The sequence below is a fragment of the Hyperolius riggenbachi genome, chromosome 8 (genome assembly GCF_040937935.1).
Source record: "Hyperolius riggenbachi isolate aHypRig1 chromosome 8, aHypRig1.pri, whole genome shotgun sequence".
Classification (NCBI taxonomy): Eukaryota; Metazoa; Chordata; class Amphibia; order Anura; family Hyperoliidae; genus Hyperolius; species Hyperolius riggenbachi.
In genome coordinates this window covers 41428185-41452027 of record NC_090653.1, presented here as the reverse complement: position 1 = coordinate 41452027, position 23843 = coordinate 41428185, and the positions used below count along the sequence as shown (strand labels likewise).

At 44.8% G+C, this 23843-nt stretch overlaps 1 protein-coding gene across 3 annotated transcripts in view; it reads left to right on the top strand.

Moving 5' to 3' along the window:
- PPT2 (palmitoyl-protein thioesterase 2) overlaps positions 1–23843 on the top strand; it is a 68655-nt gene that overhangs the window by 9943 nt on the left and 34869 nt on the right. Inside the window, exons 1-3 of one of the 3 annotated variants that reach the window (XM_068250286.1) lie at positions 2873–3013; positions 14462–14635; positions 23823–23843. The exon at positions 23823–23843 is cut by the window's right edge and continues 136 nt beyond it. In XM_068250286.1, coding sequence (XP_068106387.1) covers positions 14474–14635; positions 23823–23843 — 183 coding nt within the window. In that variant the 5' untranslated portion in view covers positions 2873–3013; positions 14462–14473. Of the gene's footprint in view, positions 1–2872; positions 3014–14259; positions 14288–14461; positions 14636–23822 lie in introns of those variants that run through there. The other 2 variants (XM_068250287.1, XM_068250285.1) reach the window with 2 other exon arrangements.

Below are 23843 nucleotides of genomic sequence, written 5' to 3'. Positions count from 1 at the left end.
TCGATTTCAGCCTGAAACCGATTCACCATCTGCTGAGCTGCTCCTGCCGCCTGTCCTCCCCCCGCGCATACATTACCTGACGCTGGCTCCCGGGCATCTTCTCCGCATTGCACGGCTCTGTTCCGGCTCCATCCCGGCACTTCCTGTGTTACTCCGTGACCAGGTAGCTCAAATAGAGCGCCCTCTATTTGAACTTCCTGGTCACTGCAGTGACACAGGAAGCGCCGAGATGGATGGAGCCGGAACAGAGCCGTGCAGCGCGGAGAAGACGCCCGGGAGCCAGCGTCAGGTAATGTATACTTGATCGGCCGCCGCTAGCGACGCGCACTTTACCCGCGGGCGATCGAGGGTAATTTCCCACACGGCGCGATCGACGGACCGATCCGATTTCGGGAGGAAATCGGATCGGCGGCTGCGTTTACCGCGAACGATTGGCAGCCGATTCGATCCCAGGATCGAATCTGCTGTCAAAACGGCCGGGAATCGAGCCAGTGTATGGCCTGCTTTAGCCTCCATTTCCACTCAAATTGAGTTCCTCCCACATCCCCACCACATACAGAGAAGTTAATTGGCTTCCACAAAAGTTGGTCTTAAGGTGGCCATACACTTATAGATTTGCAGCAGATTCAACCATCAGATTGATTTCTGTCGGATGTCTGTCAAGTGGAATCTGACAGAAATCTATCTGATGTGTGCCACACACTAGGAATGAAATGAAATCAATTGGAAATTGATCTAAATGCATTATTGGACCATTAGATCCAATGCAACTCTATGGACCATCCATCTGCAGCCAGCAGCAGATCAACCTAGATCTTCCATCCTGTTAGATAGATCAAATATTTTCGAAATCAGCCACAAATCGATTGATAGATTTGATAGAATTGATTTTTGATTGATCAATTTTATAGAATCGATCGATGGCTGAAATCGACCAGTGTATGGGCCCCTTTAGACTATGACTATGGTAGGATTAGATTGTTAGCTCCTCTGAGGACAGTCAGTGACATGACTATGCACTCTGTAATGTGCTGCAGAAGAGGTCAGTGCTATATAAACACATACTGTAGTAATGATATAGTAGAACATATGACTATGGCAGGATTAGATTGTTAGCTCCTCTGAGGACAGTCAGTGACATGACTATGTACTCTGTAAAGTGCTGCAGAAGATGTCAGTGCTATATACATACATAATAATAATATGGTAGGACATTAGACTATGACTATGGTGGGGATTAGATTGCGAGCTCCTCTGAGGACAGTCAGTGACATGACTATGTACTCTGTAATGTGCTGCAGAAGAGATCAGTGCTATATAAACACATACTGTAGTAATAATATAGTAGAACATATGACTATGGCAGGATTAGATTGTTAGCTCCTCTGAGGTCAGTCAGTGACATGACTATGCACTCTGTAAAGTGCTGCAGAAGAGGTCAGTGCTATATAAACACACACTGTAGTAATGATATAGTAGAACATATGACTATGGCAGGATTAGATTGTTAGCTCCTCTGAGGACAGTCAGTGACATGACTATGCACTCTGTAAAGTGCTGCAGAAGAGGTCAGTGCTATATAAACACATACTGTAGTAATAATATAGTAGAACATATGACTATGGCAGGATTAGATTGTTAGCTCCTCTGAGGACAGTCAGTGACATGACTATGCACTCTGTAATGTGCTGCAGAAGAGATCAGTGCTATATAAACACATACTGTAGTAATAATATAGTAGAACATATGACTATGGCAGGATTAGATTGTTAGCTCCTCTGAGGACAGTCAGTGACATGACTATGCACTCTGTAATGTGCTGCAGAAGAGGTCAGTGCTATATAAACACATACTGTAGTAATGATATAGTAGAACATATGACTATGGCAGGATTAGATTGTTAGCTCCTCTGAGGACAGTCAGTGACATGACTATGCACTCTGTAATGTGCTGCAGAAGAGGTCAGTGCTATATAAACACATACTGTAGTAATGATATAGTAGAACATATGACTATGGCAGGATTAGATTGTTAGCTCCTCTGAGGACAGTCAGTGACATGACTATGCACTCTGTAATGTGCTGCAGAAGAGGTCAGTGCTATATAAACACATACTGTAGTAATGATATAGTAGAACATATGACTATGGTAGGATTAGATCCCTCTACAAATAGAATATGGTCAGAGGGAAATCCATTTCTACCACACAGATCACATCAATGTTCAATAGATCTTAGCAGGAAAGTTATTGGAAAGCAATTGAACCAGAGCGTTGCACTATTTGACGCAGCTGCTAAGAGATCTCAGAACTTCCTCTCTGCTCTACAAGATAAACAACAGCATAATAACCTTTAAAGAAAACTTTTTTTTGTTACAGCTGATACAAATCCTGCAATAAATAAGCAGTGTGTCTACTTCCTGCTTTCATGGAAGCAGATATATTGTTACATCATGTGTTTACCAATTGCCTTCTCTGCCGTGTCTGTCAGCTGACTCAGCTGAGAGATCAAATTACACTTGTGCTTGGTCACATATGAAGGGGGTTAGACAGGCTAAACTCTCTAAATACACACAGGGTGCATTTCTCTATGGTTTTCTTCTGTCCTGTGCAAGAGTTCAGGTCTGTTTTAAATGTTCCTTCCTGCTTGTTTTTGGCCAGCTTTGCTGCTCACGCCAGGGGAGGGCATATGGAGTCCTGGTAAGTAAACACTGTGATTGGATCTCTGAACTTCTCAGTAGTAAATGATTCTCTGAGATCAGCCCAGGGAGAAATTTCACACTGTGATTCTCAGACTTGGCCAAACACTTGTGACAAGATGTCATGTGACCGCTCCGGAGGGATCCTGCCTAGCAGAGTGCGATGACATCCTCACACCTGGCTCTGCTGGAGGTCCCGGGGCAGAATCTTTATTTGGGGAGCCGTTACCCACATCTATAGAGGAATACTGCGGTCTGCTGTACAAATGCCATAGAGGGAAGCGGTGAAGATGATTTATCAGTGCAAGAAAAAAGTGTAAGTGCAGCAGTTACCCAGAGGAACCAATCAGACTGTAGCTGTCAACTGAAACAATGCTTCTTATTGGTCATTCATGGATTAGAGTGAAAGCTCCTCTGAGGACAGTCAGTGACATGACTATGTACTCTGTAAAGTGCTGCAGAAGATGTCAGTGCTATATACATACATAATAATAATAATATGGTAGGACATTAGACTATGACTATGGTGGGGATTAGATTGCGAGCTCCTCTGAGGACAGTTAGTGACATGACTATGCACTCTGTAATGTGCTGCAGGAGATGTCAGTGCTATATAAATACATAATAATAATATGGTAGGATATTAGCCTATGACTATGGCAGGATTAGATTGTGAGCTCCTATGAGGACAGTCAGTGACATGACTATGTACTCTGTACGGTGCTGCAGAAGTTGTCAGAGCTATATAAATACATAATAGTAATATGGTAGGACATTAGCCTATGACTATGGTAGGGATTAGATTGTGAGCTCCTCTGAGGACGTATGTAAACAGGCTGCAGTGTGTGCTGATCCTTGCTATCCCCCTTATATGTACTGTATAGCCTGCTACCGAGAGTTCATTTGGCACAGTGTGTGCTTATCCCTGCTACATTCAGTATGTAATTTCCATCTTGTGTTTATAGGGACGGTAGATAAGTTTTGGGGTGTGCTGATCCCCCCCCAGTATATATAGTATATGATACTGGTTTCCTTTTCTGGTATTAAATTTGCCAGAGTGTGTCCCCCTGCTACCCCCAGTATGTACAGTATATATATGATGTTACTCTGTGCCTATATAGATAGTAAATTGCAATATAAATGTTCTGTGTCTTGTCTACTCTGTGTCTATTCTCATATTAAACTAGTTCTGGTGTGCGCGGATTCCTGCTACCCCTAGTGTGCATAGTACAGGACAGTGATGGATAACCTTGACACTCCAGCTGTGGTGGAACTACAAGTCCCATGAGGCATTGCAATACTCTGACAGCTGTAAGCATAACTCGGGGAGGCAGAGGCATGATGGGATTTGTAGTTTTGTCACAGCTGGAGTGCCAAGGTTAGCCATCACTGGTATATGATTTTACCGTGTGCCTATTCTGATGGTAAACTAGTTGTTGTGTGTTCATCCGTGCTACCCCCAGTACGTACAGTATATCATGTTACACTGTGCCTGTACTGATAGTAAACTAGTTGTTGTGTGTTCATCCCTGCTACCCCCAGTATGTACAGTATATCATGTTACCCTGTCCCTGTACTGATAGTAAACTAGTTGTAATGTGTGCAAATCCCAGTATGTACAGCATCGGATGCTACTATGTGCCTGTACTGATAGTAAACCAGTTCTGGTGTGTGCTGATTCCTGTTTGAAAAAATGCTACAAAAACCCCTCTTCCCCACTGCCTGTGAAGTCTTCTTTTCTTTTTGTATTTTGTTTCCTTGCACTGCTGTGGGTACAACCTCTGTGTTCGCCTATCAGCACTCCAGCACACATGGACCATTTTTCAATGTTTTCCTAAGTTTTCTCCTAGGAGATAATTGTTTTATCTGCTTAAAATAACTTTGCTATGCTCTGCAATTGGAGCAGTACAAAAAAGTATTTTTTCACTTGCTGGTGGCTTAAAATGCACTTTATTTATAATGTGTGTAGATTTCACCTAGGAGAAAACTTGCGAGAAAAAGTGAATTGAATAAGGGCTGTGGGGTACAGAGGCTTAAAGTACAACTGTATATGGAGGCCGTCGTATTTATTTCCTTTTAAGCAATACCAGTTGCCTGGCTGTCCTGCTGATCCCATGTCCCTAAATACTTATAGCCATAGCCCCTGAACAAGCATGCAGCAGATCAGGTATTTCTGACATTATTATTTTCAGATCTGACAAGATTAGCGGCATGCTTGTTTCAGGTGTGTGATTCAGACACTACTGCAGCCATATAAATCAGCAGGGCTGCCAGGCAACTGGTATTGTTTAAAAGGAAATAAGTATGGCAGCCTCCATATACAGATAGTCCCCGACTTACGAATGACCCGCCGATATAAACGGCATGGATTCTGTGTTTCCATGGGAATAAGCCCACATTTTTTTATTTTTGAATTGGACTTGTAGTTTTTGAGAAAATCTATTTTAAAAAATTCAAAGAACAAATGGCTTTTAAACTTGTGTAAGCAGGTACAGAGGGCAGAGGTGACACAGAGGGACACTGGAGGCACATAGGAGTTACAGGGGGGCACAGAGGAGGTACAGGGGGCAGAGGTGACACAGAGGGACACTGGAGGCGCAGGGGGGCACATAAGAGGTACAGGGGATAGAGATAGCACATTGTTCCGACTTAAGAACAGATTCAGGTTAAGAACGAACCTACAGTCCCTATCTCGTTCATTAACCAGGAACTACCTGGACCTCTCACAACAGTTGTCCTTTAAAGAAAACCTGTAACAAAAAAAAAACTCCCCTGGGGGGTACTAACCTCAGGTGGGGGAAGCCTCCAGATTCTATTGAGGCTCCCCCGTCCTCCTCGGTCCCACGGCGGCGGCGATAAAGCTCCCTGAACAGCGGTGATGTAAATATTTACCTTCCCGACTCCAGCGCAGGTGCAGTATCGGCTCTCTGCTCGGAGATGGGCGGAAATAGCCGATCGCTGTCGGGCCGCTCTACTGGGCAGGCTCAAGTCTCCTGCGCAGTAGAGCGGACCTGGCATAGATCGGCTATTTTCATCTATCTCCATGCGGAGAGCCGCAACAGCGCCACCCGCTGGAACCAGGGAAGGTAAATAAATCGGCGTTTATCTGCGCTTGTCGGCCTTGTCGAGCGAGGATTCCGGGACACTTCGGAGGAGACAGCGCTGGACTGCCTGCAGCTACAGGGGAGGGGGAAGTCTCATTGGGACCCTGAGGCTCCCCCCTCCCAAGGTGAGTACCCCCCAGGGGAACTTTTTTTTGTTTGTTTCAGGTTCTCTTTAACGGCTCAGTTGTTATAGGGGCACAGCCCTTACAATGTTTAGATTTGTAAAAATAGAGCTGAAATCTGCAAGGCAATCCTATAATGCATTATTGATCAGAACCACATTTTAAAACATTTTAACTCACTTGAAGAATTCTGGGAAGCATTAAGGGAATGCATCTCCTAAGTTACACCAGCGACTGCTTTTCATTCTGAAACCCCCTCTTCCCTCCCGTATGACGAGTCTAGAAAGATCACTGAAGTCAGCATTGTCTGTCGTTATACATAAGCTTTGTAAACAGAGTTCTATATTCTATCTTGTTGGTCTAAATAATGTGGCCCAACATCACCACTACGTGATGTCATAACAGTTGAAGTGAACCTGAGGTGGGAGGGATTAGGAGGCTCCCATATTTATTTCCTTTTAACCACTTGAGGACCTAGGGCTTTCTACCGGCCACTTTTTTTCCATTCAGACCACTGCAGCTTTCACGGTTTATTGCTCGCTCATACAACCTACCACCTAAATGAATTTTGGTTCCTTTTCTTGTCACTAATAAAGCTTTCTTTTGGTGCTATTTGATTGCTCCTGCGATTTTTACTTTTTATTATATTCATCAAAAAAGACATGAATTTTGGCAAAAAATTGATTTTTTTAACTTTCTGTGCTGACATTTTTCAAATAAAGTAAAATTTCTGTATACATGCAGCGCGAAAAATGTGGACAAACATGTTTTTGATAAAAAAAAAACCCATTCAGTGTATATTTATTGGTTTGGGTAAAAGTTATAGCGTTTACAAACTATGGTGCAAAAAGTGAATTTTCCCATTTTCAAGCATCTCTGACTTTTCTGACCCCCTGTCATGTTTCATGGGGGGCTAGAATTCCAGGATAGTATAAATACCCCCCAAATGACCCCATTTTGGAAAGAAGACATCCCAAAGTATTCACTGAGAGGCATAGTGAGTTCATAGAAGATATTATTTTTTGTCACAAGTAAGCGGAAAATGACACTTTGTGAGAAAAAAAAAAAAGTTTCCATTTCTTCTAACTTGCGACAAAAAAAAAATGAAATCTGCCACGGACTCACCATGCCCCTCTCTGAATACCTTGAAGGGTCTACTTTCCAAAATGGGGTCATTTGTGGGGTGTGTTTACTGTCCTGACATTTTGGGGGGTGCTAAATTGTAAGCACCCCTGTAAAGCCTAAAGGTGCTCATTGGACTTTGGACCCCTTAGCGCAGTTAGGCTGCAAAAAAGTGCCACACATGTGGTATTGCCGTACTCAGGAGAAGTAGTATAATGTGTTTTGGGGTGTATTTTTACACATACCTATGCTGGGTGGGAGAAATATCTCTGTAAATGACAATTTGTTAATTTTTTTTACACACAATTGTCCATTTACAGAGATCTTTCTCCCACTCAGCATGGATATGTGTAAAAATACACCAAAAAACACATTATACTACTTCTCCTGAGTACGGCGATACCACATGTGTGGCACTTTTTTGCACCCTAACTGCGCTAAAGGGCCCAAAGTCCAATGAGCACCTTTAGGATTTCACAGGTCATTTTGAGAAATTTCGTTTCAAGACTACTCCTCACGGTTTAGGGCCCCTAAAATGCCAGGGCAGTATAGGAACCCCACAAATGACCCCATTTTAGAAAGAAGACACCCCAAGGTATTCCGTTAGGAGTATGGTGAGTTCATAGAAGATTTTATTTTTTTTCAAAAGTTAGCGGAAAATGACACTTTGTGAAAAAACACAATTAAAATCAATTTCCGCTAACTTGTGACAAAAAATAAAATCTTCTATGAACTCGCCATACTACTAACGGAATACCTTGGGGTGTCTTCTTTCTAAAATGGGGTCATTTGTGGGGTTCCTATACTGCCCTGGCATTTTAGGGGCCCTAAACCGTGAGGAGTAGTCTTGAAACGAAATTTCTCAAAATGACCTGTGAAATCCTAAAGGTACTCATTGGACTTTGGGCCCTTTAGCGCAGTTAGGGTGCAAAAAAATTGCCACACATGTGGTATCGCCATACTCGGGAGAAGTAGTACAATGTGTTTTGGGGTGTATTTTTACACATACCCATGCTGGGTGGGAGAAATACCTCTGTAAATGGACAATTGTGTGTAAAAAAAAAATCAAAAGATTGTCATTTACAGAGATATTTCTCCCACCCAGCATGGGTATGTGTAAAAATACACCCCAAAACACATTATACTACTTCTCCCGAGTACGGCGATACCACATGTGTGGCACTTTTTTGCACGCTAACTGCACTAAGGGGCCCAAAGTCCAATGAGCACCTTTAGGATTTCACAGGTCATTTTTGTTTCAAGACTACTCCTCGCGGTTTAGGGCCCCTAAAATGCCAGGGCAGTATAGGAACCCCACTAATGACCCCATTTTAGAAAGAAGACACCCCAAGGTATTCCGTTAGGAGTATGGTGAGTTCATAGAAGTTTTTATTTTTTTGTCACAAGTTAGCGGAAATTGATTTTAATAGTTTTTTTTTCACAAAGTGTCATTTTCCGCTAACTTGTGACAAAAAATAAAATCTTCTATGAACTCACCATACTCCGTACGGAATACCTTTGGGTGTCTTCTTTCTAGAATGGGGTCATTTGTGGGGTTCCTGTACTGCCCTGCTATTTTAGGGGCCCTAAACCGTGAGGAGTAGTCTTGAAACCAAATGTCGCAAAATGACCTGTGAAATCCTAAAGGTACTCATTGGACTTTGGGTCCCTTAGCGTACTTAGGGTGTAAAAAAGTGCCACACATGTGGTACCGCCGTACTCAGGAGAAGTAGTATAATGCGTTTTGGGGTGTATTTTTACACATACCCATGCTAAGTGGGAGAAATATCTCTGTAAATGACAATTGTTTGATTTTTTTACACACAATTGTCCATTTACATAGAAATTTCTCCCACCCAGCATGGGTATGTGTAAAAATACACCCCAAAACACATTATACTACTTTTCCTGAGTACGGCGGTACCACATGTGTGACACTTTTTTGCAGCCTAGGTGCGCTAAGGGGCCCAACGTCCTATTCACAGATCATTTTGAAGCATTTGTTTTCTAGACTACTCCTCGCGGTTTAGGGCCCCTAAAATGCCAGGGCAGTATAGGAACCCCACAAGTGACCCCATTTTAGAAAGAAGACACCCCAAGGTATTCCGTTAGGAGTATGGCGAGTTCATAGAAGATTTTATTTTTTGTCACAAGTTAGTGAAAAATGACACTTTGTGAAAAAAAACCAATAAAAATTAATTTCCGCTAACTTTTGACAAAAAATGAAATCTTCTATGAACTCGTCATACACCTAACAGAATACCTTGGGGTGTCTTTTTTTCTAAAATGGGGTCACTTGTGGGGTTCCTATACCGCCCTGGCATTTTACAGGCCCAAAACCGTGAGTAGTCTGGAAACCAAATGTCTCAAAATGACTGTTCAGGGGTATAAGCATCTGCAAATTTTGATGACAGGTGGTCTATGAGGGGGCGAATTTTGTGGAACCGGTCATAAGCAGGGTGGCCTTTTAGATGACAGGTTGTATTGGGCCTGATCTGATGGATAGGAGTGCTAGGGGGGTGACAGGAGGTGATTGATGGGTGTCTCAGGGGGTGGTTAGAGGGGAAAATAGATGCAATCAATGCACTGGGGAGGTGATCGGAAGAGGATCTGAGGGGGATCTGAGGGTTTGGCCGAGTGATCAGGAGCCCACACGGGGCAAATTGGGGCCTGATCTGATGGGTAGGTGTGCTAGGGGGTGACAGGAGGTGATTGATGGGTGTCTCAAGGTGTGATTAGAGGGGGGAATAGATGCAAGCAATGCACTGGCGAGGTGATCAGGGCTGGGGTCTGAGGGCATTCTGAGGGTGTGGGCGGGTGATTGAGTGCCCTAGGGGCAGATAGGGGTCTAATCTGATAGGTAGCAGTGACAGGGGGTGATTGATGGGTAATTAGTGGGTGTTTAGGGTAGAGAATAGATGGAAACACTGCGCTTGGGTGGTGATCTGATGTCGGATCTGCGGGCGATCTATTGGTGTGGGTGGGTGATCAGTTTGCCCGCAAGGGGCAGGTTAGGGGCTGATTGATGGGTGGCAGTGACAGCGGGTGATTGATGGGTGGCAGTGACAGGGGGTGATTGATGGGTGGCAGTGACAGGGGGTGATTGATGGGTGATAGGTGATTGGCAGGTGATTGACAGGTGATCAGTGGGTTATTACAGGGAAGGACAGATGTAAATATTGCACTGGCGAATTGATAAGGGGGGGTCTGAGGGCAATCTGAGCGTGTAGGCGGGTGATTGGGTGCCCGCAAGGGGCAGATTAGGGTCTGATCTGATGGGTAACAGTGACAGGTGGTGATAGGGGGTGATTGATGGGTAATTAGTGGGTGTTTAGAGGAGAGAATAGATGTAAACGCTGCGCTTGGGTGGTGATCTGATGTCGGATCTGCGGGCGATCTATTGGTGTGGGTGGGTGATCAGATTGCCCGTAAGGGGCAGGTTAGGGGCTGATTGTTGGGTGGCAGTGACAGGGGGTGATTGATGGGTGATAGGTGATTGGCAGGTGATTGACAGGTGATCAGTGGGTTATTACAGGGAAGGACAGATGTAATTAATGCACTGGCGAATTGATAAGGGGGGTCTGAGGGCAATCTGAGCGTGTGGGCGGGTGATTGGGTGCCCGCAAGGGGCAGATTAGGGTCTGATCTGATAGGTAACAGTGACAGGTGGTGATAGGGGGTGATTGATGGGTGATTGATGGGTAATTAGTGGGTGTTTAGAGAAGATAACAGATGTAAACGATACATTTGGGAGGTAATCTGACGGCGGGTTTGCGGGCGATCTAATGGTGTGGGTGGGTGATCAGATTGCCCGCAAGGGGCAGGTTAGGGGCTGATTGATGGGTGGCAGTGACAGGGGGTGACAGGGGGTGATTGATGGGTGATAGGTGATTGGCAGGTGATTGACAGGTGATCAGTGGGTTATTACAGGGAAGAACAGATGTAATTAATGCACTGGTGAATTGATAAGGGGGGTCAGAGGGCAATCTGAGCGTGTGGGCGGGTGATTGGGTGCCCGCAAGGGGCAGATTAGGGTCTGATCTGATAGGTAAAAGTGACAGGTGGTGATAGGGGGTGATTGATGGGTAATTAGTGGGTGTTTAGAGGAGAGAATAGATGTAAACAATGGATTTGGGAGGTGATCTGATGTCGGATCTGTGGGCGATCTATTGGTGTGGGGGGGTGATCAGATTGCCCGCAAGGGGCAGGTTAGGGGCTGATTGATGGGTGGCAGTGATTGACGGGTGATTGACGGGTGATTGACGGGTGATTGACGGGTGATTGACGGGTGATTGACGGGTGATTGACGGGTGATTGACGGGTGATTGACAGGTGATTGACAGGTGATTGACAGGTGATCAGGGGGATAGATGCATACAGTAAACGGGGGGGGTGGTCTGGGGGGGGGGTCTGGGGAGAATCTGAGGGGTGGGGGGTGATCAGGAGGGGGCAGGGAGCAGGGGGGGGGGATAAAAAAAAATAGCGTTGACAGATAGTGACAGGGAGTGATTGATGGGTGATTAGGGGGGTGATTGGGTGCAAACAGGGGTCTGGGGGGTGGGCAGGGGGGGGTCTGATGGGTGCTGTGGGCGATCTGGGGCAGGGGGGGGGAGAAATCAGTGTGCTTGGGTGCAGACTAGGGTGGCTGCAGCCTGCCCTGGTGGTCCCTCGGACACTGGGACCACCAGGGCAGGAGGCAGCCTGTATAATACACGCTGTAAACATTACAAAGTGTATTATACACTTTGTATGCGGCGATCGCGGGGTTAACATCCCGCCGGCGCTTCCGTATAGCCGGCGGGATGTTGCGGCGGGCGAGCGGTGACAGGCGCCGGCGGAGGATCGCGTCACGGATGACGCGATCGCTCCGCCCATGCCCTTAGAAGGACCGCCGCCTCTGTGGGTGAGCCGGTCCTTCAGGGCTCCACTTCCCGGCCGCCTCTGTGCGTTAGGCGGTCGGGAAGTGGTTAAGCCATACCAGTTGCCTGGCAGCCCTGCTGATCCTCTGCCTCTAAGGCTGAGTACTCACCACCCGACGGGTCCAGCAACTCCTCTTCCTGTTTGCGACGACACACGATGGGCACAAACCAGAAGCCAAGCAATCGCGGTACTTTGCGCAGAGTCATCAGGGATTTTTAAAGATTCGTCGTGGCGGTCGTTGTTGGTGCGTGTCGGTAAACGTTCGCGTCTGTACCAACGTCACCAGATCGCGGAAACCACTGCTCGTCGCTCAAAAATCACCGGTTGTCTGAAAAACTGTCAGGAAAATCACGTGGTGGGTATCCTTTCAGCCATAGACCCTGAACAAGCATATGCAGATAAGGTGTTTCTGACATTATTGTAAGATCTGACAAGATTAGCTGCATGATTGTTTCTGGTGTGATTCAGACACTACTGCAGCCAAATGGATCAGCAGGGCTGCCAGGCAACTAGTATTGTTTACCAGGCAATAAATATGACAGCCTCCATATTCTTTTCACCTCAGGTGCAGGCTACTGCACATAGTGGTCCTCCTCGATTGCGTATTGCACATGTGCTGTTATAAGTCTTAACAAACTGCGCATGCGCCGAACGCTCTTAGCATATAAGAGCACAAATGACGAGGCTTGGAGCAGGGACGCCGGATGCGCAGTAGCCTGTAACGGTGCTGACGGCAGAAATATGGAGGGGAACAGAGGACACTGAGGGAAATTACAGGCTGCAGGGGGGCTGGAAGAAGCCCCAGGTAAATGAAAGCCAACTTTTTTCCCCAGGTTCCAAAGATCACTGTCTACACAAATATCACTCACAAATTAAGCTTACTGCATCCCTCAGGCTTCATTACTCAAAGGACAACTGAAGTGAGAGGGATATGGAGGCTGCTATTTTTATTTCCTTTTAAACAATACCAGTTGCCTGGCAGCCCTGCTGACCTATTTGGCTGCAGTAGTGTCTGAATAACACCAGAAACAAGCATGCAGCCAATCTTGTCAGATCTGACAATAATGTCAGAAACACCTGATCTGCTGCATGCTTGTTCAGGGTCTATGGCTAAAAGTATTATGCTAGGTACACATCATAACATTTTCTGTTAGATTTACCTGCCACATAGATTTATTTATTTATTTTTTTTATATAGAAAAACCTATCTGGCAGGTAAATCTAACACAAAATTGTAGGGTGTGTACCTAGCAGCCTTTGATGAATTGATGCCACACCATACAATTTTCTGTTAGATTTACCTGCCAGATAGATTTTGTCCAACATGTTGGAAAAAAATCGATCTGGCAGGTAAAAACGGAAAATCTAACGGAAAATTGTACGGTGTGTACCCAGCATAGTGCTGGGTACAGACGTTGAGATTTCCCGCTTGATTCGCGGGATCGAACGGATTGATTCGATTATTTTAAACATGCTCGATTGGATTTCGATCGTTTTTTTTCATGTTACGTATGCAAAGTCGACGGCAGGAACGATCGAAATCCAATCGAGCATGTTTGAAATAATCGAATCGATCCCCGAATCGAGCTGGAAATCTCAACGTGTGTACCCAGCATAAGAGGCAGAGGATCAGCAGGGCTGCCAGGCAACTGATATTGCTTAAAAGGTATTAAATATGACAGCCTCCATATACCTCTCACTTCTTAAGACAAGACAAATAACATATATATCGTGCTTTTCTCCTGGCGGACTCAAAGCACCAGAGCAGCAGCCACTAGGGCGCGCTCTATAGGCAGTAGCAGTGTTAGGGAGACTTGCCCAAGGTCTCCTACTGAATAGGTGCTGGCTTTTTAAAGGACATTAAGAAGCAAAGTCAGAAATTGGTGTCAGGCAGGAAGAAAGAGGACACTCATACAGCAGGTTGAGGATCAGAATTTTTGGATGTACTGGTAATGAAAATATTTTAAAATAATAATAGACTGCTAGATCTTCAGCTTACCATATGGAATCCTCTTTCAGTTTTAATCAAGAAATGACTAAAACTGAAGTAATTGTCTAACAGCGTATAAAGTTTTCCAGTTGTGCGGAGTGTGAGCGAGAGCAGCTGGCAGTCTCGGCATCGCTGCGGTCACCGCAGGGTTAACAGCGCTGATAAAATTAGACCGGCGTTTGCCGGAGGCTGTGAAAGCATAACTGGAAGTGGCGGGCAGTGCAGAGCGGGAATGGAGAGGGGAAGAGACAGGAGTGCGGTCAGGAAGGGTGCCCAGCCTCAGACTGCTGGTTTATGATCTGCAATCACAGCAGACACATGAGGACACAGCAGTAGGTAGAGGAATGCAGGTGGGAGGGGCAGTGATGTCACATGACAGATGTTTATGTGCCTGGATCACCTGTGTCAGTGATGAGTGTGTGACTGCCGTGTATATATACAGCACTGCACACATGCTCTGTCACCTTCCCTCTGTCACCATCTCCCCCCTCTCTGTATGTCTCCAGGTGACTTCCAACATGGCCGCAGCCTGCCCTTTGACCTTGTCGACCCTCTTCTGCCTGGTGCCCATTCTGATGTGCCTCGTGGATCCTACGCTGGGCTACAAGCCGGTCATCCTGGTCCATGGGCTGTTTGACAGTTCTGCCAACTTTGTGCATCTGGTGGAGTACATCAACAACGTGAGTACAGTGTGTTTTGTATTATTGATGTTGTTAAAGGACTCCTGATAATAACTAATTAAAAAGATTGTTTTTTTGTTTTGTTTTTTTACAATGTTTATAAATTATTTAGTCAGTGTTTGCCCATTGTAAAATATTTCCTCTCCCTGATTTACATTCTGACATTTATCACATGGCGACATTTTTACTGCTGGCAGATGATGTCAGTTGATGAAGATGCTTTTTTGGCAGTTGGAAACAGCTGTTATTTCCCACAATGCAATGAGGATCACAGACAGGAAACAATCAGGACCATGGCCCTGACATCACACTGTGGGAGGGGTTTCACCACAATATCAGCCATACAGACACCCCTGATGATCCGTTTGCGAAAACGAAAAGATTTCTAATGGGAAAGGGGGTATCCGCTTACTGATTGGCATGAAGTTAAATTCTTGGTTACAGGCGGCTTTGATTAAACGCTACCACAAAAAAACAAAACAAAAAAAAAAAAAAACAGGCACGCACCATTCACAACAGCAGTACTCAAATTAGAACCATAAACTTACCGTAAATTCCAAAATCGGCATATAATAAAATGTTCCAAAACACCATATAATAAACCCGATATTCACCCAAAAAGAATACACCACCCCAGGGTGGTATAATTGCAAATATAAATCATTTATTGAAATCCATAACAATTCAAATCAGGCCACCCTAGGTTAAAGTGAACCTCCGGACTAAAAATTGACTCAGCAGCACTGAAAAGGCCTGGTGTTTCTTTAACAGTTTCACTGCATCAGAACTTTGTTTCTCTTATACAAGTCTCATTTTTAGCTGCACAGAAGAAAACTGCCCGGGTTTTTTTCCCCTGATGCTGTGCAAAGCATGATGGGATTTCTGATGTTGTTGCTCTCGTTTTTTTTTTTTTTACATTTTGAATTTGACATTTGAAGCCTAGCGTGTGCAGCTGGGAGGGGTTATCAGGACACAGGACAGTTGGAACTGTGTCTCCTGCTGTTTGTCACCTCCTTTCAACCAAAAAGATGGCTGCCCCCATGACAAAGATGACAGCCCCCATGAATCAAACATTTGCCTGTTCTTTTAAAACAGGGTGAGTAAAAAAATTACATTACCTATCTATTCTAATTAACATAACTAATGTAACTTAATGACAGTATGTTTGTTTAGGCTGAAGTTCCCCTTTAAGGAGCTGCAGCGTGTCTGTGTTGCATAGCAACGTGACGCGGCGGCAGGTGTAGCGTGGCCACGCTAAATGACGCATACCTGTTCCCTGCTCCTCCACTTACACCAGTCTCCTATTCATACCAGGCTGCGGGGGGCACAGAATCCTCTCTGAGGAAGCCAGTTGTAATTGGCGAATCGTGAAAGGTTAGTGGCGGGGAACAGCAGAGGTCAGTAGCCATCCTGGTAGGACTTTCTTTATGCACGGCACTTTCTGGTCCCACTCTTCACTGTGCATCTTGTATTGTCACCTCTATGCCTTCACTAGTGCCCCCTCACTGTTTTTTTTTTGTGTATTTTCATTATCTGGTGGCTTATCATTGGGGTTTATGACTTCCTCCTGGGTTGCTCCTTCTATGTTTTTTGTATCCTTTTTTTCCATATGCACTAGCACTTTATTGCTATAATAGGCACATATTCTCATGATGTATAATTACACGCATTGATTAATCCCCTTCATCATTACACACTAGCTCTTTATTTGTCCCCAGGGACCACTCTGCTCGTCAATCAAGATATTATATTTATAGTATTGCATATGCCCCGCCCATTTTGGTTGATCTTAAATATTTGTAATTGTTATGGATTTCAATAAGTGATTTATATTTGCATTTATTCTGGCCTAGTGCGGTGTATTGAGGCTTTGCTTTTTTGGTGAATACTTTCATTAAAGAGACACTGAAGCCAGTTTAAAAACGGCTTTTTACCTTTTATTTATGCAAGGCATGTTTTCCCCTGTTAAAACGCCGCTATCCCGCGGCAGAACGAGGCAAATCCTCTGGGGCACACTCGGGGAGCGCTACCGTGAGAGGCAGAGCTTTCAGCTGCAGCTCTGCCTCTACACGTGTCTATCAGCACTGATCGCCGCCTCTCCCCGCCCCTCTCAGTCTTCCTTCACTGAGAGGGGCGAGGAGAGGCGGAGATCCACGGCTGATAGACACGCATGGAGGCAGAGCTACAGCTAAAAGCTCTGCCTCCCGGGGCAGCAAATTCCACGACCAGGAAAGTGGTGAATTTTGCAGGAGGGATTTGGGTAAAGACCCCTCGTTCTGACGCGGGATAGCAGCGTACTAACGGGCAAACATGCCTCACATTAATAAAAGGTAGAAAGCTGTTTTTAAACTGGCTTCAGTGTTTCTTTCAATGAACACAAAAAAAAAAAATACACACGAAACAAGCCAGGTTCCAGACATGCAGACCAGCAATTATACATAATGACAGTTATTGGGATGGGCCCTGTCAATGGCAATGTGTTCAGGTGCATAGCTGATGTATAACTTATTTTACTGCCATTGTAAACAGTAGGCTACTATGATAATAATTATTTTATTTATAAAGCGCCAACATATTCAGTGGTGCTGTACAAAGTAGGAAAACAGACAAGGGATACATAATGAACCAGACAATGATATACATCAAATAGGGACACTGGTACAAAATACAGAACTGCTGATTACAATGACAGATGTAGCATGATGAATAAAATGTATAAGGGTGCAAGCTATGAAATGCACAACAAAATCCAAGACACAAACTTGTGAGCTTACAATCTAAAGGAATGGGGGGAAACAAGAGGGGGGGGGGGGGAGTATTCAGTATACATATAGGCAGTGCGTGTTTAGGTTATTTAGTAAGGAGTAAAACTGGACGTGAGGTCGAAGGATAAATGGTCTAAGTTAGAGCATATGCATGTCGGAAAAGGTGAGTTTTGAGAGAGCGTTTACAGTTTGCAAAGGTGGGAGAGTGAGGGATGTGCTGTGGAAGGGCATTCCAGAGGAGGGGTGAGGCAGGTGAGAAGTCTTGTATAGGTGAATGTGAGGAGGTAATTCTATAAAAGGATAAACGAAGCTCATGAGCAGTTCTGAGATTGCGATTGGGTTGGAATCTGGAAACTACAGGAGGGAGAGATTGTGGAGAGCTTTGTAGGTTAGGGTCAAGAGTTTGAACTGGATCCTCAGGTTAATTGGCAGCCAATGAAGAGCTTGACAGAGACTTTAATGATTAGTGTGGATCTACAATAAACCATCCGAAATGTTTGTGATTTCTACTGTGACAATGCCCTGTCTCACAAATAATTTTATATAGCGGAATATTCCGCATCGTGAGGAGTACAGACAGGATGACTCCATTTTGATAATACGGTAGTTGCTTTTCTGCCCCTGTGTGCTTATTAAATGTCTAAAAAAAAAAGTTGCTTTTCCAGCATAGAAAATAAATTTTGTACTTGCATTCTTTCATATCATTTTCCTTTATTAAGCAAAACTGGGGAAATTCTATGAGGGGAAAACCATTTCTGTTTAGAAGGAAGCTGCAGTTTCTATTCAAAGGTTTCTGTTTCTGGTCTGTACATTATTCAAGGTTTTATAAGGGTTAGATGTTAGAATCATTAAAAGTATTGAACATCTGTTAAAAACATTTTTGGTCAATCTTTGATCATTTTACTAATCTAATGGTTGCCACTAACGATCCAATTTCTAGGGAAAAATCATTTGAGCAATTGGCTAATTCTGATTGGAAGTGAAATATTGTAATACATCATTCACTGCACCGTCAACTAACCAATCTTTGCTTCCTATCTATCATAACCAGCAACAACAAAAAAATCTAAATTTTCAAATCGGACAGCTGTTTTTATACCGGTAATCATTCTTAATTGATTGTGGCCATCAATGGAGATTACAACCAATCCGTTCAGAATTATCTGATTGCTCAAACGATTTTTCGCTAGAATGTGGAGCGTTAGTGGCCCCATTAGATTGATCAGGAAAGGATGTTCTTTCATTGGTTTAGCGTAACAGATTGCCCAGAAAGATCGTGGTTAGCCAAAACTTCCTCAAAGTGTGTAAAGAGCTAAAAAGTACCAAAATTATATAAGAAGAGAGGTGCCAGCAGAATCAAATATGGTTGAAGATAAAAACAAATAAAAGTAGGGAGCAAGGGTGGACTTACCTCCCCAAACAAGCACAACAACCATATATGGTCAGACAATAGCTTTAATTTTTACTCCAAAACATATGCAACGCGTTTCACGGGTCCCAAGCCCGCTTCCCCAGGCAAAAATACAGAATGGAGTAACTGCAATAAGAACAGAATAAAATACAATAAAATAAACTCTGCCTATTGTATTTTATTCTGTTTTTATTGTAGTTACTCCACTCTGTATTTTTGCCTGAGGAAGCGGGCTTGGGACCCGTGAAACGCGTTGCATATGTTTTGGAGTAAGAATTAAAGCTATTCTCTGACCATATATAGTTGTTGTGCTTGTTTGAGGCGGTAAGTCCACCCTTGCCCCCTACTTTTATTTGTTTTTATCTTCAACCAGATTTTATTGTGCTGGTGCCTCTGTTCTTATATAATCATTGTTATCCACTTGGTGTATGGGTGTGACCCCTTTTTCCCTTCTACGGACAGCGACTTATTAGTCTGAGTGGGGACAGGTCTAATATGCCCATTAGTGCATTGTGTGGTTGCCTGTTCCTAAAAAATGTGGTTCTGGAGGTGTGGTTAGCTTTCAGGGACAACAAATTATCATTTGCATATTCAGCAGTGATGCCTTGTGGGACACCTCAGGAGCTCACTCCAACCTGATTAATCGCAAACACAGATTTCTTCAGCATGCAGCTGAATGGCACCTAGCAACTCAAGCTGCGGCTATGCAGCAGAACAGAATCTGTGGCCAAATCGGAAGCAGCCACGGCTCCCGGTGGAAATGGGCCCTAATTTGTGAGGAAAATAACAAGATATAGATCATTGAGGTGTGATAAGCAGCGATAAAGTTGTGGCCAAATGAATGGGAGGAGCACTGAAAGGTGAGAATGTCTCTTGGCGGTAAGGCAAAACAGGCTGTGGGGATTACGGTAAATAATTGGTTAAAGTAATTCTTTCAGCCTGAAATGATATTATAAGGTATCTCAGTCCTTTCTGGCTTTATGATGCTTCCAAGTATGATATTCTTAGGCATGAGAGAAATAAACAAGAAGCTTTATCGACTTGTCATAAATAACATTTCAGTGATAAGCAAACATCCGTGCATGCATCATTTACAAACTGGAATGGTGAAAATACAGCACAATATGAGGGCACAGAAGCACTATGAAATCGCACAGTGCTTTGTGCAGCAATTCCTAAGGAAATTGCGACCACGTTTCCTGGTTGTTTTGAAGCGCTGTACAGTAAACTATACAGCGCTTCCAATTTGTGTTTTTGTTTTTTCTTATGTGTCTCAATAAAGTTTTTATTATTTATCATGTGTCCCGATGTCCAGCTTCTGCCTGCAGCCCCAGCTGAAGAGGTCATAGGTCCTTTACTACCTCCAATCAGAGAAGCGCCAGTGACCTCGGGGGCGGGGCTACGTAGGGAAGTCAGACATTGGGACAACCGGTAAGTATGTTAAACTTTATTTAAAGTTAACCTGGATCATAAAAAAAACCTCTGGGGGATATTTACCTCAGGAAGGTGAAGCCTCTGGATCCTAACAAGGCTTCCCCATCCTCTGGTTTCTCGGCAATACAGCGCTGCGACCCCCGAACAGTGGCGAGGTAACTACCTCTCCGCGATCCAGCGCAGGCGCACTAATGGCTCTTCGTTCAGGCTAAGGCAAAAATAGCGAGCCCGAATGTATCCGCTGTACTGCGCAGGCGAGAGTCCTTTGCTACTGCGCAGTACAGCGGATAGAATCGAGCTCAGCTATCTCCGCCTTAGCCTGAGCCACTATTGTGCCGCAGCAGGATCGCAGAGAGGTAAATATTGCCTCGGCACTTCTTGTCAAGCTATGTCGTTGAACTTTCGGGGGAGCCAGCGCTGGATTCCCTCACACTACAGAGACAGGGCCTCGTCAGGGTCCAGAGGCTTTCCCCTTCTGAGGCAAGTATCCCCCTGAGGGTTTTTTTCTTACAGTCTCTTTAAAATAAAAAATAAAAACATTTTTCCCCAAATTGCTGCATAATTGCTTTGAAAGCAATGCACACATTTTGCAGCACTCTTACAGTTACACTCGCCGTCCTGTCCGCATCCAGCGTTCTCGCGCGCGCGTCTCTATGCGCGCGCGCGGGTATGCTGGGTTTTTTTATCTTGTCCGGGTGTTTTGCCGCGCTCAGCATTGCGCGCGCAGCACGCAAGGTCACGCGCTTGTGCTGTGCGTAGGAAGGGTCACGCACATGCGTAAGATGTTACGCGCGTGTGCGTACACTGCGCTGCGTGCAGTGCGCATGCGCAGGCGTTATTGTTGGCGCCCAAACTCACTATTTAAGCAGGCCTGCCCTTCCTAGGAAGTTTGTTCTTACAGCGTTGCCTGAACGTATACCCGTTATTCCTGATCTGTACTCCTGATTTGACCTTGGCTTGTGACCCGACTACTCTTGATCTCTGCCCGTCCTGACCCTTGGCTTGTGTTCCCGTTTACGATTGTCTGCCGCCTGCCTCGACCTCCTGCTTGTCTCCGGCTATCCAGATATCTGCCTGTCCTGACCTCAGCTCCGTCCACAACTACGATTATCTGTCTCTAGCTCTCCACACTGAGCTGTCACCCTGTTCTCCGATCCACTGTGGAATCACCTTAAGTGCAACCTGGTGGGAACTAGGCAGCTAAGAATCCATTTCCCTCTCAAGGGGTTGTGGTCCTGCTTCCCCCTCAAGGGGTCGTGGGTGAAGACCCGTGGTCACTTTGATCCTGTGCTTAGGTGGTTCGCTTCGCAGTGGAAAGGTCAACAGCACCTGATCCTGCCTGCCAGACGTAACACTTACCAAAATGTTGCATGTCCTGCAATTGCTATTAGCTCTAATCGCAAACACTCTAGTTGGTTCACCACCATTCACTTTTATGGGCAAAGTGTTTTTGGAACTGTTGGCGATCCAAAAACGCGGCCAAAATCGATGTAGTGGGTCCCAGTCGTAATGCAGATTTTGATTATTTGAACCAGTCCCACAAACATAACTGTAAAAATGTGACTTGTTAAATTCTGCGTTCCTGTAAATGTGTCTATTAATTCAGGCCATTAAAAGACACCTGAGCTGAGAGGGATGTGGAGGCCAGTACATACTATAATATCGCAATTCAGTCGGGCACAGGGTGAGCCAAAAGCCTGCTCTCCCTGCTCCCGCTGAAACTCCGGGGATATGTTAATTACTATTCCACCTCCGAGTTGTAGCAACTCCAGGAAGTCACATAATTGAGGGTCCAGCTATCACCGTCACCCGTATAACGGTCTAAGACTGCACCCAAATTAGACGCAGCACAGCAGTGAGCACTCGCCGAGATGGCCCGATTCGTATGAAGGTTGCCATAGTTACCAGTTTCCTGGCTGTCCTGCTGATCGGTAGTGTCTGAACCATACACCTGAAACAAGCATGCGGCAAACCCAGACCAGACCAGACTTCAGATCTGCATGCTTGTTCAGGGTGTATGGCTAAAAGAATTAGAGGCAGATGATCAGCAGGATAGCCAGGAAACTGGTATTGTTTAAAAGGAAATAAATATAGCAGCCTCCATATACCTCTCACATCTTGTGTCTTTTAATAGATTAACTATTAACTCAGGGCCTGTTTCCACTACACGCAGATTGGATGCAGAATGGATGCAGAAAAACTGACTCCAATGAATGTCTATGGGCCTGTTTCCACTAAACGCAATTTTTTTGATGCAGATTTTCCCATAGGCATTCATTTGAGTCAGTCTGCATCCATTCTGCATCCAATCTGCGTGTAGTGGAAACAGGCCCTAAGCTGGATGGTGGAAAAAAAGTTTTCAGTTGTAGCTACCTTGTTTTGTTTGCAACTGTCTGAAGTTTGTTGAATGGTCCATTTAAAGAAGCAGGGACAACCATACTATCCCAGGAAAAAAAACACACACATATAAGTAGATAGACTTGTTCTACTTACTGTATATACCCGCATATAAGCTTAATTTTTCAGCACAAAAAATGTGCTGAAAAGTTACCCCCTCGGCTTATATGTGAGTCAGTTGAGCAGAATAGATGGTGGAGAAGGTTTTGTTACTGGCAGAGGAGAGTGAGGATTGTGCACTAGTGATCCTGCTCGTGCCAGCTGGCTCCCTGCTGTGTCCATGCCCCCATCACCTGCAACATGGTGTGCAGAGTGCACTGCTCAAGACTACCTGTGTCCCCTGGCTTGTGGAGCAGAGCGTGCAAGCAACGTGTCAGCGGCGCAATGATTGTGTGGCATTTGCTGTCTTATATGTATGACCCCATCTAGTGGTGTCTTGAGACACAGCTGTATCATCCTTTGGGCATTATCTGGCTATGGAGAGGGGGGCTGACTTGTACTGAGGGCACATCTGGCTACTGGGGAGGGGGATTATACGCAAGTCAATCACTTTTTTTCTGGTTTCTGAGGAAAAAGTGGGTACCTCGACTTATACACGGGTTGCCTTATATGCGAATATATACGGTACATAACTTCAGTGAATTTTATATAGTAAATAAAGAGAAAACTGTTCCAGGCATTTTCCATCTTTACAGCCTCTGACTAAAGCCTATCCTGATGTTATTTCCTCCCTTACTCTTTTAGAAACTGCACTGTCATATCTAGCTTGCTTTGTAAATAAATGTCATCACAGCATAGACGTATTTCAGCAGCTTCTGCAGAGGGGAGAGGTGTATTTCCATTCTCAGCCTCCTGTCACACTGAACTGCACTTAGCCAACCAGTGAGGTGCAGAATGTGGGGGGAATGGGGTGGGGGATAACAAGATTCCTTCTCCACAGCAATGTACCAAATAAACATTTATGATTATATTGGAATGCTTGCGATACAGGGTCAGGTTATAGACTGCATAATAAACAGAGGATGGAATTAGATTTTATGGCTGACAAGCCCGCTTTGATGGCTGGTCACATGACTCTCTTCTCTCTGTCCCCGCAGACTCACCCAGGCACTAACATCTCGGTGATAGACCTGTTTATTGGCTGGTCACATGACTCTCTCTTCCCTCTCTGTTCCCGCAGACTCACCCAGGCACTAACATC